The sequence below is a fragment of the Calcarisporiella thermophila genome (assembly GCF_041956535.1).
Source record: "Calcarisporiella thermophila strain CBS 279.70 unplaced genomic scaffold VTP21scaffold_10, whole genome shotgun sequence".
Lineage (NCBI taxonomy): Eukaryota > Fungi > Calcarisporiellomycota > Calcarisporiellomycetes > Calcarisporiellales > Calcarisporiellaceae > Calcarisporiella > Calcarisporiella thermophila.
Window position 1 is genome coordinate 191,123 of NW_027192200.1, and position 15,385 is coordinate 206,507.

Below are 15,385 nucleotides of genomic sequence, written 5' to 3' on the forward strand. Positions count from 1 at the left end.
CGAATTTTAATTAATTAAGTAATAAAGAAGGAAAGGCGAAAGATCATATTGTCCCCATATACAACCCTACTATATCCATATAAACTTTAAATAATTAGAGTGTCTTTCAGTTGGAGTGCCAAATGAGCTTTAAAAATTGGAGTAACAAATATTCTACGCTGACTTCAACTGGATGTCTACATATCAGAAAACTGAGCCACATAGGACTGTCAATTTAGAGATTATTTATTTCAATCCGAGTTTAAAACGCTCGAGTTTAGTATCTTGCATCTATACTTATAAGATTATTTATAAAAATATTCTTTTAAAATGGCAACCCTAGGATTTTGGGGGCTTATTGTAGAGCCTAAGAAACCACAAAAGTTTGTTGTTACTAGTTCTTTTAAAATTACAATGGTACATGACCTGATTAATCGGCATTACACTATAGACTTTAATACTCTTACTTATTTCCATTGATTAATTATTAGGCCTGCTTTGGCGAAAAGGTCAAGGGAAACAAGCGGTCTTGCTTGAAAGTTGAACTTGCGGATAAGAGCTACGCCCTCTGCTCACTCATTCCGAACAAAGTAAGCCGATTATACATTTACTTGATGCTACTCTTCCCGGACTTACTGTTTCTCTTTGAATATGTAGCTCGAACAACAACGTATGGCTGTCGTCTTCAGTGACTCGGAAGAAGTAACCTTTTCTGTCTCAGGCGAAAAGTAAGGATCTATATCCATCACTACTATTTCCCAGTAATAGATATTCAAACATCCTTTAATTAGTCCGGTCTATCTTACGGGCAATTATTTACCGCTTGACTTTGAGCTGCCATATGACGATGAGGACGATTACGAAGGAGAAAGTCTTGGGGAAGAGGACACTGAAGAGGAAGAAGAGGAAGAGAGCGACGAAGAAGAGCCGAGAGGGATTAAAAGGAAAGCAAGAGAAGCTAAAGGTAGTTATCGCGACTCTTAGTGTTAATGTGATATTTGGATCCTAACGTGTGTTTTTTTATTAGACTTGGCAAATGGTTTCATAGAAGATGACGAGGACGAGGAAGATGATGAGGATTATGTTATGAAGGAAGGAGAAGATGAGAGCGAGGAGGAGGATGAGGAGGATGAAGAATTTAGTGATGAAGATGACCAGGAGGTGGAGGAAAATGAGAAGGAAAGCGATCAGGAAGAAGTTGAAAAGTCAATTGAAAAAAAGGAAGGAAAGATAGGCGCAAAGGAACAAGAATCTCAAAAGAAGAAATCTAAGGAAAAGAAGAAAGGTAACTACTATTGCATGTGAATTTATAATTATTGGGCTAATTTGCTATAATTTTAGAAGAAGCCGAAAGTAAGGATCAAGAGAAAAAGGCAGTTGACGCTAAAAAGGAGGCAACATCAAAAGTTGAAAGCTCTAACAATGCAAATGAATCTGGCAAGGAGAGCGAGGAGGCAACCGAGGAATCGAAGACAAAAAATGAGAAAAAGCCGAAGGAACAGCCCGTTAAAGTAAGCTTTATTATTTTTCAACTAGGTTGGAAAATAAATGATTTACTACCTCTTGATTTTTTTTATACAAATGTAGCAACGTAAACTTGCCAACGGTCTGATCATAGAAGAAAAATCTCGAGGTAATGGAGCACGCGCAAAATTCGGAAAGAAGGTTGGCATTCGGTACATTGGACGCATCCACGGCGGAAAAGTCTTTGACAAAAATGTATCAGGCCCGCCCCTCTACTTCACTCTCGGGAAGGGTGAGGTCATTAAAGGCTTCGATTTAGGTATTGATGGGATGTTACTCGGAGAACAAAGAAAGCTAGTGATCCCTGCGGCATTGGCTTATGGTGCGAAAGGAAATGCTAAAGCTGGAGTTCCGAAAAATGCAACACTGGAGTTTGATGTCAAGCTAGTATCCATCAAATAATTGAACATACATTTCTCACTCAACTTTACAACGATTCCCTTAATCTCAAAATAAATAAAAATAATAACCGTGACCTCTAATGTGACGGTTGTTTTCATTTATTAACCATATCGGAAAAGAAGAATGGGTTTTTAAGAGATTCGAACTACTCACGAAAATGTCATATACAACATGGAAGAAATACATTGAGGATGGCGATCATGTGATAATATATCTTGTAGAGTCTTCAATATGCTGAAATTATTTTCTGTCTATTTATCCGGTCTTCGGCTTTTAATATAGAATCGAGAAAATATGTCACCCATGGTGATCAAAGATGGGGATGTCTACAACAACAAATTCGGTTCATTTCGGCACAACGACATCATTGGTAAAGAATATGGTAGTAAGGTAATTTGTGTTCTTACTTAATTTTATTTATATTGTATTAAGTTTTGATCTTTATTTTATATTATTGATATATAGTTGATTTCCCACACCGGCAAAGGTTTCATATATGTGCTACACCCTACACCAGAGCTCTGGACTCAAGTGCTACGGCATCGCACACAAATTCTCTACGTTGCTGATATCTCATTTATCACGACTTTTATGGACTTAAAACCTGGATCGAAGATTATAGAAAGCGGTATTTAATAAGACACTGCCAGGATTCAAATGCCTGCTTGCTAATGGGATTTGAAATAGGTACCGGAAGCGGATCCTTCTCACATTCATTGGCAAGGACAGTGGCGCCCCATGGAAAAGTATATACCTTTGAGTATCACGAGGAAAGAGCAAGGATTGCAAGGTTTGTTTAGGATTTTATCATCGATGTAATTGAGATTCTCTTAATCTGAATTTTTCCATATAAATGCAGAGAAGAGTTCAAAGAACATGGTTTAGAGGATATCATTACTATTCAATGTCGTGATGTGTGCAAAGAGGGATTCGACATCAAGGATGAGGTTCATGCAGGTAATTCCACCCGTTTCACTAATTGCGACCCGAGGTGTTGACCTTTTTATTTAGTGTTTTTGGATCTTCCTGCTCCATGGGAAGCGATTCCACATGCTAAAGAGACCTTTAAGCAATCCCGCATTGGCAAAATATGTTGCTTCAGCCCATGTATTGAGCAGGTCACTCGTACATGCGCAGCTCTAAGCGAGCATGGATTCCATGGTAAGTGGACGTAGCCTCTTTACCCTATGCTGCCTTCGATTTTGAATTTTAATTGCCTTTAGATATTGTGATGTATGAAAATTTGATTCGCAACCACGACACTCGTTCGTACCAGCTCTTGACGGTGGAGGATGCGATTGCCAATATCAAGGCTGCTACCCGCAAACGAAAGCGCGAAGAAGGTCCGAAAGAAGAAGAGAATAAAGAAAAGGAGGTGATCAATGCGAATGTGACCAAACTGCCGGATGAAGTACGAGGGCATACCAGTTATTTGACCTTTGCAACATTTAGACCTGTTATTAATGAGTCTTAATAAATTAGCACTCTTTATACCTTCAAGCTAGGGTACAGTTTTGTTGCGCAAAAGCAACACACGAAAATGTCCAGCCCAATGAGTGCTCATTAATTAGAGTTTGGGTCAATAACTTTGTGAAAGTAGGCCGTAATGCAAAGGACTTTTCAGACATAGTTCATTCTAATACTACCTATTCGAGGGATTGGTTTGGAGGCCAATCTTTGTAAATTCAAAAGATAATCATTCTGGAGAGCGTCTCTGTTCGTTCCGCGTATTCCCTTGATTCCAGAGTACTCTGCTCTCCCCGGTGCCCATTGCTAAGACTCCGAGGAACGCTCGAGAGACTCTAAATGTGTACTTGTGTAAACCATTAAAGTTAACTCTATCGCTAGCTAAAGCAAACGATGAAATCTTTTTCCCTCCACTTTTTCTTCTGTATTTTCCTATATTGTTTACCACCGACTCTGTAGAATTAATCAGCTTCTTTATAATAATCCCCTTGTCCGGCATTCAATAGCCACCCAAAACTCGAGTATATTGAGGAATAATGGCCTCCGCAATCATTGACCTACCTCATTCAGAGGTCCCTGCATTCCCTTCTGCAGAAGAGGAAAAAGCAGCCCTTCTAGAGGATAATGATGACTCTTCACCAGCTTGGTCCTCTCTCCAAAACCGTAATCCATCCATTAAGCTCTGTAGCAAATATATTCTAGTGGGCATTTCTACTGTATTTGCGCTCATTTATTTACACACCAAGATCGAAAATCTTTGCCCTGGATTCGACGGAATATCCATTCTGTTCGACCATCTCTTCTGTTGGGGGATTGCATTTTGGCTGGGAAAGACAAAACGGTACCCTCCGAAGAAACTAGACGTAATCGGGTGGTGGCAACTTACTGGGATATCTGCAGTCTTCGCTGCGGTTAGTCCGTTATATCGGTTTGCGCTCCAAGATTCTTCAGTGGGGGTAAGGCTATGTAGCTTTCTTTTATTGGATCGTCGGAATTCAATACTGATTTCTTCATTCACAGATTTTGAACGTTATTCATGATCAAATTCCTATTGTTGTACTTGTGTTTTCAGCACTTATGCTAGGGGCAAGGTACTCGTATCGCATTTTATTTGCCGTCCTACTAGTAAGTGCATATCCCATTGTAGTTTTCTCTCCTCTGTTCTTACTCATACACATATCCACTAAGGTTGTAGCTGGAATCACGTATGCCCAGTATGATTCTGCTTCCTTCACCAAAGCGAATATACCCGGCCTCATTATCCCTCCTTTCCCTGTTCTTCTCCAATCATTTGTTCAAGTCCTTGTCTTTGATCTCTTGGCTGGTGCTCTTTCTCTTCCTCCCACACAGATAATTTCTTACATCTCTCCTTTTTCGCTTTTCTTCCATGCTATCTACCTGTACGCAAATGACCTTTTCCATTTCAATTGTTCTGAAATCAGCACCCAAATCGTGCTGCTGGTTCTACTCAGGGCAGCCATCACATTTATTTCCCTGCAGGTGATGCTCAAGTTGAATGCTGAGGGTGGCCCACTAACGGTTGCCGTGGCGTTTAACGTCATCGCTGCCGTGCTCTTTTTGTTCTCCTCTATGCTTTTCGGCACAGGTTCAATGTGGGGAAATGACACTTTTACAAAAGAAGGTGCCGTGGTGACACTTATCGGAGCTCTGTTATATTTGTTAGTTAAATGATTTTTATCAATATCCCATATCATACTAATTTGTTTATATTCTAGGAAATTCCTGAGATCCCGAGACCTACCGCAGAAGTAACTTCTGCTAGCCAAGGAAATAGATTATATTTGAACACCAGAAATGAACGCCGAATTCCTACCGGTGTTGTGTCAACCCTCGTTGCCATGATAACCTGCTATTGATATCTACTTTAGTATTTTTGAATCCAGGGAAGTAGCCTGATTAGCCTAAATTATTTTTTATTATTAAATAAACTAAAATTGAGGATGAAACAAAAGATTGAAATTTATACATTGAATGAGTGGAGTGGATTGCTACTAGCTACAAATTGAAGAGAAAAGGGCTATTTAGCGATATAATACAGAAGAGATGCTGCGCTGTTTGATTCGTGATCAAATGCCAGATTTTGAGTAGGTCGCTTGGAAGTTGGAATGAGAACGCAGCCTAGGACCGCCTCCGTTTGGATTTTTTCTCCTGCGAGAGAGAGAGTGCTTCATTTGCCGCACTGGCGACAGCGTTTATGGAGCGAAGTGCAGCAGAGATCTCCACGTAATCTGGATGAGCGGGAGGAGTATGCTTCTGGAGCTGGGATAGAAGCAGGCTGTATCTGGTGATGCGCTGGACTGGCATAATAAGATAATCGGCAAGTGTTAGGCGCACTTTTTCACGCCTCTTTTGTTGCTCCTATAAACAAAAGGTAAGACGAATATTTTAGTAAATAAGTGCAACCCCATAGTGAGCCCATCTATACATACTGTGAGGAACTTGCGATAGATCATCTTGGAGCTATTTCGTTTCAGAGCGGCTTGAGATTCAGGATAGTTGATCGCGTATAATACGTAGGAATCAAAAAGCGCTTCTCTTCTCAGGAATATTTTCCCGATTTTTGTGTAATCATCACACCATGTGGTCATGGCACGTTTTAGATCCCGCACCAGTGCTGCACTGAGTAATATCAACTCTCGGATTGGCCCAAATATAGTATTTACGTCCTCAGGGTTGACGAGGGGCTTTGTGGTGCGGGATGCGGTGTCGAAGGGGAAGAAGAAGAGGGACTCGATAGATTTAAGATGGGAGTAATAGGTGGCCTCAGTATCAAGAAGTTCTTGGACTATGAAGCGGCGGAGAGAAGATGAAGAAATATCTTCAGAAAAAGGCAGCTAAAAAAGCATGTAAACAATTAGCAAAACTAATTACTTGCATTGAAGGAAGATAAGAAGAGGGGATTTACCATTTTCGAATAACTCTCCAACGCGACTTGTCTCTTGCGCGCATCGTCCTTTTCTGAATATGAAGTGCTCCTGTCAACATTACACTTTCGTTCCCACGGTGGCATATTTATCTCAACATTCGAATGTGAACGCTGCATGTAGGATGGAACTCTCGAGGTGGCACATGCTTCTCTCCTTTGTGTGCTTTCTGTGGAGTTAGGGAGTGGAGGTAGCGGCCCATCGATCACATATTGAGGCATGGGAGGCGCTTTTGGTATCACACGATTTCTCCGATGAAGCAGCTGGTGTTGACATGATGCCACTTTTGTAACAGGCTGGGCGACAGAGCCAGAACCAACGCTGCGAGTATATTTGGCAGCCTCTTCGCGATTTTGATCCGTCTTTAACCGTTGAAAGTTTACTCTAGTCGATCTATGTATCGATCTTCTTCTTCGACGGTTAACTTCTGTCACTTCTTTTTCGTCTCGCTGCTGCTGTTCGATCCCTTGAAATGCAGTCAAGATATTCTGTACATAGTGTGCAAAATCTGCATCAAAGCCCTCCACTTCCATCTTCTTCAGCCTGTTCGGTTCCATTATATTAGAGTCTTTCAAAGATGGGCCTGTTTTCGAGGTCGAATGGAGCAGTGCCAAGTGAGAACGAAGTTCGTCAGCTGTACCGGGGGCGTGCCGTGAGAGGGCTTTGTTGCGAGAGTGTACGCTCGGTAGAGCTGTGGACTTATGCAGTGCAAGAGACATCTCTAACTTGAGTTAGGAGAAAGGAAGCGGGTATTCAGCCTAAAGATGGATTATAGATCGAGGGTAGAATGAGAGGAAGGATTTATTACGAAGGGGAAAGCAGCCGGTCCTTTAAAGAAGGGAAGAGAAAAACAGAGTGGGGGATTTGATTACATAGAATAGTTAAAATAAAAGTATTTTATCTTAAACTAGGCGTCTTTTTAAAATGAAAGGCGCATTCTTCCGTGCCGGCGAGGGTGAGAAATCAGGGAAATTACTAGCGAAGGCAAATGCAAAACGTGAGCAATGTCTCAGATTTTCAACAACATGGGCCATACACGAGATAGTTACTAAGCCGTGACTTGAATACTTTCGTAGACTGTTTCAAATATGATATGTGCTGTTTAAACCGTTCCCCTAGTTCTTTAACCATGCAACCTCCCCACTACATTCCCCGCTTAACTTCATGGCAAAGAAGATTACAAAATTGGAAATACAGCATTTGGTAGAGCTCGTTTCATTGAGCAATCCCCATAGATTCAATAACCCGACCAAATAACCCTGAGAATCGAATCGCAATAAAAATCAAACACATGCACGTCATCAAGACAGGGGGTTTAACGAAAGGCTATATACTATATATATGCTATATACAAATTTTCAAAATATTTATCTTCAAAAAATACATTTAATTATAATTGAAATAGGTCAATTAACGATGATACTTTTCTTCACTTCTAATATACTCCAATGGCAAATCTACAATATGCTACTTCCATTTCTCTACACGTAGGGTCTAAGATCGTAATTTTAAGTATGATACCTCCTAGCCGTGTCTATATTCATTGAAGGCTCAAATGTAAGCGTTAAAAACATGGGATCGGATGCCCACCGAGAAAAAACTTTCTTCACGTGTGTTTTGCCAGCTCAGTAGAAATTGATAATAGGAAAAACCAGGGGATATTCTTGTGAGAATTGAGTAAATTCTAATGTGCTAATAGTTTAAAAGGCACTGACCACAAAGTGATGAGATTTTGATAATGATCAATGGAAACAATTCCGAATTGATGCGCAATAAGAAGGCGAGTAAAAAACTCGCACATGCCAATGGAATAAGAAAAAAGCAATCGAGTTGCCTAAAGACTTTGATCAAAATGTCTTGCATGGGCATTAGATAAGGAAACGACCTCCGGGATACAAGTAATGTATATATACGGTAATTTTACATTCTATCTCTTGAAACTTGCATCCCAGCTCCGCTGTTGATTTCGAGCTTTGCTAATGTGAAGCCTTCTAAATACAGTGTGGTAAGGGTCTTAGGCTGAGGGATTTACACCTAAGGTTAATTAGGATTTACTGCAATGGAAAAATTAAGAAAAGCTTAAGATATCAAGGACGCGGTAAACTGAGACTAAATTGGGGTAGTACCATTATAGTAATGGTACTTTTTGATGCGTAGATTACATTATGTTGACACTAGTTAACAAGAAAATAAACACAGCGTATCATGCAACAGGTACAGTGACATCAGTTTATACTTTATCATTTTCGGATTCTCAAAAGTGTAATAATCAATTATACTTACACGCCAACATTTACAGAATACCTCTAGTACATCAGTTGAATAAGTGAAGTGCTTCATTATATTGCTGTTTGTTAGATTGTAATTATTTGGATACAATCTTTTCAAGAGATTGTGTAGATAATAAACTTACAGCAGCTGCATAGTTAATGCATCTGAAATCATCGAAATACATATATGTATTTATGATATTTCATTGAGCCCAGGATGTGTCCACCCTTTGTTCGAAGTCTGCTCTATTGAGGTCTGTTCTTAGAACATCTAATTTAAAGCTACCCAATTCATCCACTCTCCTGCCTTGGAATCCTTAATGTATTTGCAGATATCCCGGGGTGGCCTTCCAGAATCCACTGGAATCTATTTTTTCGACATTCTTTTATAGCGGCAACGATTTTTCCTAAGATGAATTAGAAAGGATGTGATCACGATTTACCTTAGCTCTCTCAAGGAACAGATAACCATCAGTCAAGTGAGCATAGATGAGGAATACTTTTATATACAAACTATTGTGCTTCCACCATATGCTTCTGGATACAGGACGCTGTTTTACAGACTATCTTGCATTACCTATTTTGCGAGGTGTAATGACTGAGTGTGGAATCGATCTAATCAGTCTTATAGTTCTCAAGAGAGACCTAAAATTATTAGCGCAGTGCGGAAAGTAAATATTCTAATGCCCACTAATAAATGATTTATTTTATCAAGACTAACATAATATACACTTTTTAAATTAATTTAGTTTAAAAGAGCACAGCCAAGGTTTCCTCCTACTCAAAGGACTGGGCAATACACGAGTGGATTAAGGAACTGATCCATGATAGGCATAGGTGTTACGCTTGTTTTTACTTACATCTATACCTATAAAATATCGATCATTATGCTTTATTTTCAAATATCATCTTTGACGACTTAGGCGCATATCAAGTAGAAAAGTCAAGAGAAAAAATCGGTAAGGGTATTTGATGAACCCGAAAGCTTATCATTAAATTCAATAGGTGCGAGCGATGCCCAGTATGAAGATTCTGAATTACGGTTCGAAACCTCAGATAAAATTAGTGTACAATATTAGTATAGTGCGGTATATATACAACATTATATGAAAAAAATATCTAATTCTTTCACAAGACTTTCTTCTAATCTTCCTTATTTTCATTTCTAGATGAGCCTCTGATAAAACGACGAAAGGGATAAAACGATATTAGTGTATTTCAAGATCAGGACACAACAGATACAAATGGGGAGCGCCCTCCGATGAATGCCCAGCAATTGAGCAGAGTAGGAAGAGAGCCAAAAGGAAGAATATTGAGAATGTAAATTAACTCAAAGCGAAGAAAGGGATGTGGAGTGCGGGCCCAATGGATATTTGATAAGTGCAGCCAGAAAAAGAGCCGGGTAAATTCTATCGTAAGTAAACTAAAATCCTAAGGTAGCAAAGATTTTTAACAAATATTTTATCTAATTAATGTGTTAAAAATAATATAAATACAAAGTAATATTACAGAGAAAATAGTGAGAAAAATAGCAAGTTATAGGTATAGAAAACTAAAGGAATATGGAATAAGAAATCATAAAGGTTACATAAAGAAACCATAAAGGTCTGGTTCGCGATTCTATATATTTTCACAGCCCTACGATTTTTATAAGATTTTTAATCATTTCCTCTATTGGAATTTTTTGTAGGGACGATACCACATGGGACCACAAGAAATCCTAATCCTAAAATCGGTGTGTGGCAGCAACATTAAAAGTGTTGAATTTGGGTTTATGATGGGGCACCGACTTAAAATACCCAACTCTTTGAATAGTAAAGAAGCATAACGCGGAATGGAACACCTTTACCCCCTCCCCTCATCTCCAATGAACGCAAAATGGGCAGATAGTATTCACTCATTAGTGATACAAGCTGATCACAACAATATTCCTCAAAATCTTTTTATTCCCACTTTCTTTCTTATGAGTCATCGACCTTTCTTACCTAAGCTAGTTCCGACTTTTACCTTATAGATTTTGCTTTTCTCTTCTTTTACAGGCAAATAATGCTAGAATAAAAGGTTGATTTTGAGTTTGGGAGACAAACTTTGATATAATTTATTTTCTCTCAGGGTCACCTATGAAACTCAGCTCTCATGTAACCCTCAATAGAAACTGGTTCCAATAGATATTCGCCAAAGTAACCTTAGTTGGAGAGGATCCCATCCTCGAATAGTCTTTACTGAGTCTCTCCTTACCATCATAACCCTGTCTGATCTAATGGCAGATGATGAATTCCGCACTTTGGAGCGTAGTAGGCAGGATCTATTCATAAGTACAACACTCGGTGAGAAAACACCCCAACCTTTTTTTATCGAACTGAGAAAGCTATGACGCTGAATTATCGTATAACTTCTCAGGCGAAGTTAATAGACGATCGAAATGGGACCTGGGACCTTCAGCAGTGAGGCGAAGTCTGCTGAGGTTATAAAAAGAAAAATGTTTCCTCGGAACTATCCAAATTTTCATTCATGTAACAGTGTCTCGTAATATTTTTATCATCTGTTTTGAGTCATTTTTCAATTTATTTTCTTATATAAGGACAGCTTTTATTTTATCTCTAACATTTTTAGAAGAACTCATACTGCCTGCTATTCTCATTTCTCGAAACATGCGCTTCATACTAGTGATTAGTTTGCTTTGTGTGCTGGCAAGCCTCGTGACAGCACAGTCTTTTGACGATGTGAGCACCAAACAACTTTGCCAAAACCACGACGGGAAAGCACCTAAGGCCTGTGAACAGTGCTGTGCTCGACAGTGTAGCCCGGGTGGGAACGGTTATGCGCAATGCGTCTACTGTTGTCGGAACAGACAGAAGCAATGCCAAAAGTGGTGTGGAGTACCATAGGATTTAGGCGCTGGGTCCAGTGCTCCAGCACAGGGTACATGTGGTGAGATGCTGAAACATTTAGTTGTAATGACGTAAGACTAGCGGGCCGCGGTGTTGAGGCAACCTGCCAGCTTGTGCCATTGCATATTGTTTTTGTTTGATAAAATAAAAGTTAGTTTGTGAACGGAGGTCCAGACTTTCTCCCAATCTTTGGGTGTTGATCCAACCTCGGGCCAGGATCGAGGCACCAGTGTATTCGGCTCTAGAGAGCCATTGCGCTGGGAGTGACGGCCCTGTCGTGTGGTGTATTCCGCGACGGGCCTACCGGGCAGGTGGCAATGGTAGAGTGGGTGAGGGTGTTGCTGCGGTATATCAGTGCATTCTGTGACTTTTGCAACTAAGATCGGGGGTAGGTTGAGAAACCTGAGGTCCCATCCAAGAGAGCGATCGCAGTATCGACGGTGACACGCTCTCCTTAGCTTTTCAGTAGGGAGCATAGAGAATCTGCGTTCCATTTCCGATAGTCTTCCACTATTTCCGTCAAATAGTGCTTGTTTATGAAGCGATCTGCACTTGATTTTTCTGCCCCAGCGGACAAACGTTAGTATCTCGTTAAGTAGGTACGGCGGTGTTGGAGTTTTGGCTCCTCAATCTGTCAGAAAGGAATGTCTCCAGGGCCAAGAGACCCCAGAAACACCCCCTACGGCTGAGAGTTTACTAAAAAAAAATCCCCAGCGGAGTCGATAAGTTTTTTTTTTGAGATTAATGGATCTTTATTGTAAAGTATCCTTTTAGGTTAATATAGTGACTTGTCAGTCCTCAGAAACAAGAAATACATGTAAGCAATGGTTGAGCGTGTGAATACCATCCTATTTTTCAAGGACGGTATTATAGAGAAAAAGAATATAAACAAAAAGAAAAAAAAAGGAAAAATTGGAATGCGGGTGGTAGGGTATTCGGCATGGTCGTATTGGAGCTAAGTGTTTTGGTTGAAGGATATTTCGTCCCCTTGGACTTGTATCCAACTTCCCTTACACCAAAGCTCTTGGAAATCTTCTTTCTTATCCTTTATGGATGCTGACCACCATTTGGATCTCACGATGTTTTGCATTTCGTGACCTAGTTGTTCAGCGAGCGCTATTTCGCTTGGTTAGGCGTTATCCATTATTATCGATATTCTTGATCGATAGATGATCCAGATTGCTGCATCATGGACCGTTGACACTGTCGATAAATTTTTTTTCCTCTAAGGACGCGGGAACTTGCGTCCTGTGGTTTATATAATATATATTACAAATGTGAGATATGCTTTCGGACAAGCTTATTAATTACTAGTAAAACATGGGATATAATTTAAAGAGTTCGGTGCTTGGAAATGTCGGATTAAGTGTTCTTGGCTTCCTCGCAATCGAAGGCTACTTCTTGACTGTCATCGATCTGGATTAGCGAGCTCTTTCCCCATTTTTGCTTGAACCCTTCTTCGTCTTTTTTCCTCTGTGCCAGTCGATAAGTTTTTTGGCCCTTACGCAGTTACATCTTTCTTTATAAAATATAATATCCCCTCAACAATTGTTTTAATTTCGGGGTTGGATAACTAGGTGATAGTTGACTAGGTGCTGGTTTATTCACTAAAAGAACTCCAAAAGAACTTCCTAGAACTCTCTCTAACTAAAGTATACATGTTATAGGACTATTTATACACTTAAAATATCAAAGTTACGTAAATAAAACAAATTTGGCGTTATTAAAAACGTCTGAAGGCTAATAATACGGTTTCTCGGTTGTAATCTGTTGAAACGCTGAAGTATGTCACGTGATTAGTGGCTTAATTTGACCACATCTCCACAGCTATCACAACACAATTCTGACAACTGATATAAGCCCGGTTAGCTCAATCGGTAGAGCGTGGGACTTTTAATCCCAAGGCCGTGGGTTCGAGCCCCACATCGGGCGTTTCAATTTTACTCGCTTTTTGTATCCTCGAATTTTAGATTGTTACTAAAGTATTTTAAGCTAGCATAAATTGCTGAGAAGCTTATTATACTAGCTAGAATTAACGAATTGAAATCATAAAATCACTCCATGATTATGAAGTAAAATTGGAAAATTGCAAAAGAAATCGAGAATTTAAGGTATATCTGCAAACATAATTTTCACTCTTGAAAGGCCAGAAAATAACAATGTGCGAATCCAGTGTTTCTTGGATGCACTAGAAGTTGACTTCATCAAGTGGAGCCATCGGCCTTCGAAATAGAAGTCGAGTCGCTTGCGGATAAGAATTGAATAAAACGAGAAGAAGTACTAAGTGGAATGCTGCAAGGAGCATAGCAGTAAGCGTTCCACGCTTAACGGTTATTAGCTTTCTTTGTACCCACATCTTATTCAGAAACCCCTCCATATATAGTGTATCTTGGATATATCTATTGAACCTTAGTATAACGTTATATAGATGTAGTTAAAGAGCATTAACTTTACAATGCCTTTCTTGCCAAACACATTGACAATCTTCTCGGCATCTCGTAAAGATTCTCTTGACTGGATTAAATTACGATCATATTTTTTCCGAGCTTTCTGGTCCATAAATTCAATGATATTCTTCAACCGATTGCAGTGACACTATTTCATTGCAGCGCATAACATAAAATTATAATTGAAAATCAACAAGACATAGTATTGGACATCAAGTTTCGCATCAAATTAATTCATAGCGATTAGATCGAAAATCATGCGGATAATCCGCATACTAATTCTATCATATTGTTACAACATCTCAAAAAGAATACTTATAAAAAAAGTAAAATAAACGCCCGATGTGGGGGTCGAACCCACAGCCTTGGGATTAAAAGTCCCACGCTCTACCGATTGAGCTAACCGGGCTGTTCTAATTGGCCGGTTTTTATAAGCTATAAGAAATTCGAAATGCCAAGTTTTTTTGGCATATCGTACTGGGCCCCAGAATACTCAGGTGCTGACTGCTCGCAACCTCATTTTAGGAGACCTAACGGAATCCTCGAGAACAGCGAGATACGTAGCCCAAATTGTCTTTGACTCCGTGTTATGGCAAATCCACCGAGACCGAATTGCCTTCCATTTTGAAAGCACCCGAGCCTCACCTGAAATAATCATCAACCGGGCCAGATTAGATATTGAGGAAGCTATAGGAGCCGAAATAATACGAGCACGAAAAAAACAGCAAATCGAACAGTTTCGAAAAAGGTGGTGCAAACTGGGCGCGGTTAGAGAAGGAACGATCGGAGCGGCTCTGATACTGAGATAATGCAGTAACCCCTAATTTATCTCCTTCCTACCCTCTACTTCCTTTTTACTCTCCACCCCATCTCTCACGTCATTCTTTGATATACACAGCTAGTAGAGACTCACCACTCCTCTACCTTTTGAGCCGAAATCCGGCATGACCACCATTTCAATTCGTTCTAAAATATCCCCTTAAGCTTCAACATTAGTTTCCTCTTCACTTTATTGCTTCTATTAATGTAACCATTGTACTTTAGAGTCTTTACAAACAATAAAGACTCAACATTGATAAAAAAAAATATCGTACTGGGCCCTAGTGCAGTGGACAGAAAGGTGTATCAACACCATCTCAGGCCCCCTAAACACTCAAGTGCTGAGCCCCAGGAACCTCGTACTTGGCGACCTACCAGAAGCCCCAAGGACAGTAAGACACACGGCCCAAATCGTCTTTGATTCGGTGTTATGGCAAATCCATCGGGACCGAATCGCCTACCATTTCGAATGCATTCGAGCATCACCCGAGACAATCATCCTCCGTGCCAAAATGGACATCGAGGAGGCTATCGGAGGTGAACTGATAAAGGCACGTAAAAGACGAGAGATGGTGTTATTCCGAAGAAGGTGGTGCACTCAGGGAGCGGTAATAGAAAGTTCGGATAGAGCAAGACTAAAA

At 40.0% G+C, this 15,385-nt stretch overlaps 5 protein-coding genes and 2 non-coding genes across 7 annotated transcripts; 4 read left to right on the forward strand and 3 right to left on the reverse strand.

Moving 5' to 3' along the window:
• Positions 1-309: 309 nt before the first annotated feature.
• Positions 310-1,905, forward strand: VTP21DRAFT_799 (uncharacterized protein; the record flags this gene model as incomplete). The annotated part of the gene is made up of 7 exons (XM_069398791.1): positions 310-396; positions 471-569; positions 637-707; positions 771-943; positions 1,007-1,264; positions 1,321-1,490; positions 1,567-1,905. 7 exons carry the CDS (start codon positions 310-312, stop codon positions 1,903-1,905), a joined length of 1,197 nt encoding a protein of 398 aa, XP_069251689.1.
• A 157-nt stretch (positions 1,906-2,062) lies between these two features.
• VTP21DRAFT_800 (uncharacterized protein) lies at positions 2,063-3,379 on the forward strand (the record flags this gene model as incomplete). Its single annotated transcript, XM_069398804.1, has 7 exons — positions 2,063-2,122; positions 2,188-2,295; positions 2,371-2,533; positions 2,593-2,695; positions 2,765-2,862; positions 2,917-3,066; positions 3,129-3,379. The coding sequence occupies 7 exons, from the start codon at positions 2,063-2,065 to the stop codon at positions 3,377-3,379; spliced, it is 933 nt and encodes a 310-aa protein (XP_069251690.1).
• A 529-nt stretch (positions 3,380-3,908) lies between these two features.
• Positions 3,909-5,145, forward strand: VTP21DRAFT_801 (uncharacterized protein; the record flags this gene model as incomplete). The annotated part of the gene is made up of 4 exons (XM_069398815.1): positions 3,909-4,328; positions 4,393-4,497; positions 4,561-5,051; positions 5,109-5,145. The coding sequence occupies 4 exons, from the start codon at positions 3,909-3,911 to the stop codon at positions 5,143-5,145; spliced, it is 1,053 nt and encodes a 350-aa protein (XP_069251691.1).
• Positions 5,146-5,511: 366 nt separating this feature from the next.
• On the reverse strand, positions 5,512-7,036 carry VTP21DRAFT_802 (uncharacterized protein; the record flags this gene model as incomplete). The annotated part of the gene is made up of 3 exons (XM_069398826.1): positions 5,512-5,751; positions 5,823-6,227; positions 6,299-7,036. The coding sequence occupies 3 exons, from the start codon at positions 7,034-7,036 to the stop codon at positions 5,512-5,514; spliced, it is 1,383 nt and encodes a 460-aa protein (XP_069251692.1).
• Positions 7,037-11,353: 4,317 nt separating this feature from the next.
• On the reverse strand, positions 11,354-11,972 carry VTP21DRAFT_803 (uncharacterized protein; the record flags this gene model as incomplete). The annotated part of the gene is made up of 2 exons (XM_069398837.1): positions 11,354-11,526; positions 11,582-11,972. 2 exons carry the CDS (start codon positions 11,970-11,972, stop codon positions 11,354-11,356), a joined length of 564 nt encoding a protein of 187 aa, XP_069251693.1.
• Positions 11,973-13,337: 1,365 nt separating this feature from the next.
• Positions 13,338-13,410, forward strand: VTP21DRAFT_t137. The gene has a single exon. It is a non-coding gene; the product is annotated as a tRNA-Lys (tRNA).
• Positions 13,411-14,261: 851 nt separating this feature from the next.
• On the reverse strand, positions 14,262-14,334 carry VTP21DRAFT_t145. The gene has a single exon. It is a non-coding gene; the product is annotated as a tRNA-Lys (tRNA).
• Positions 14,335-15,385: the final 1,051 nt, after the last annotated feature.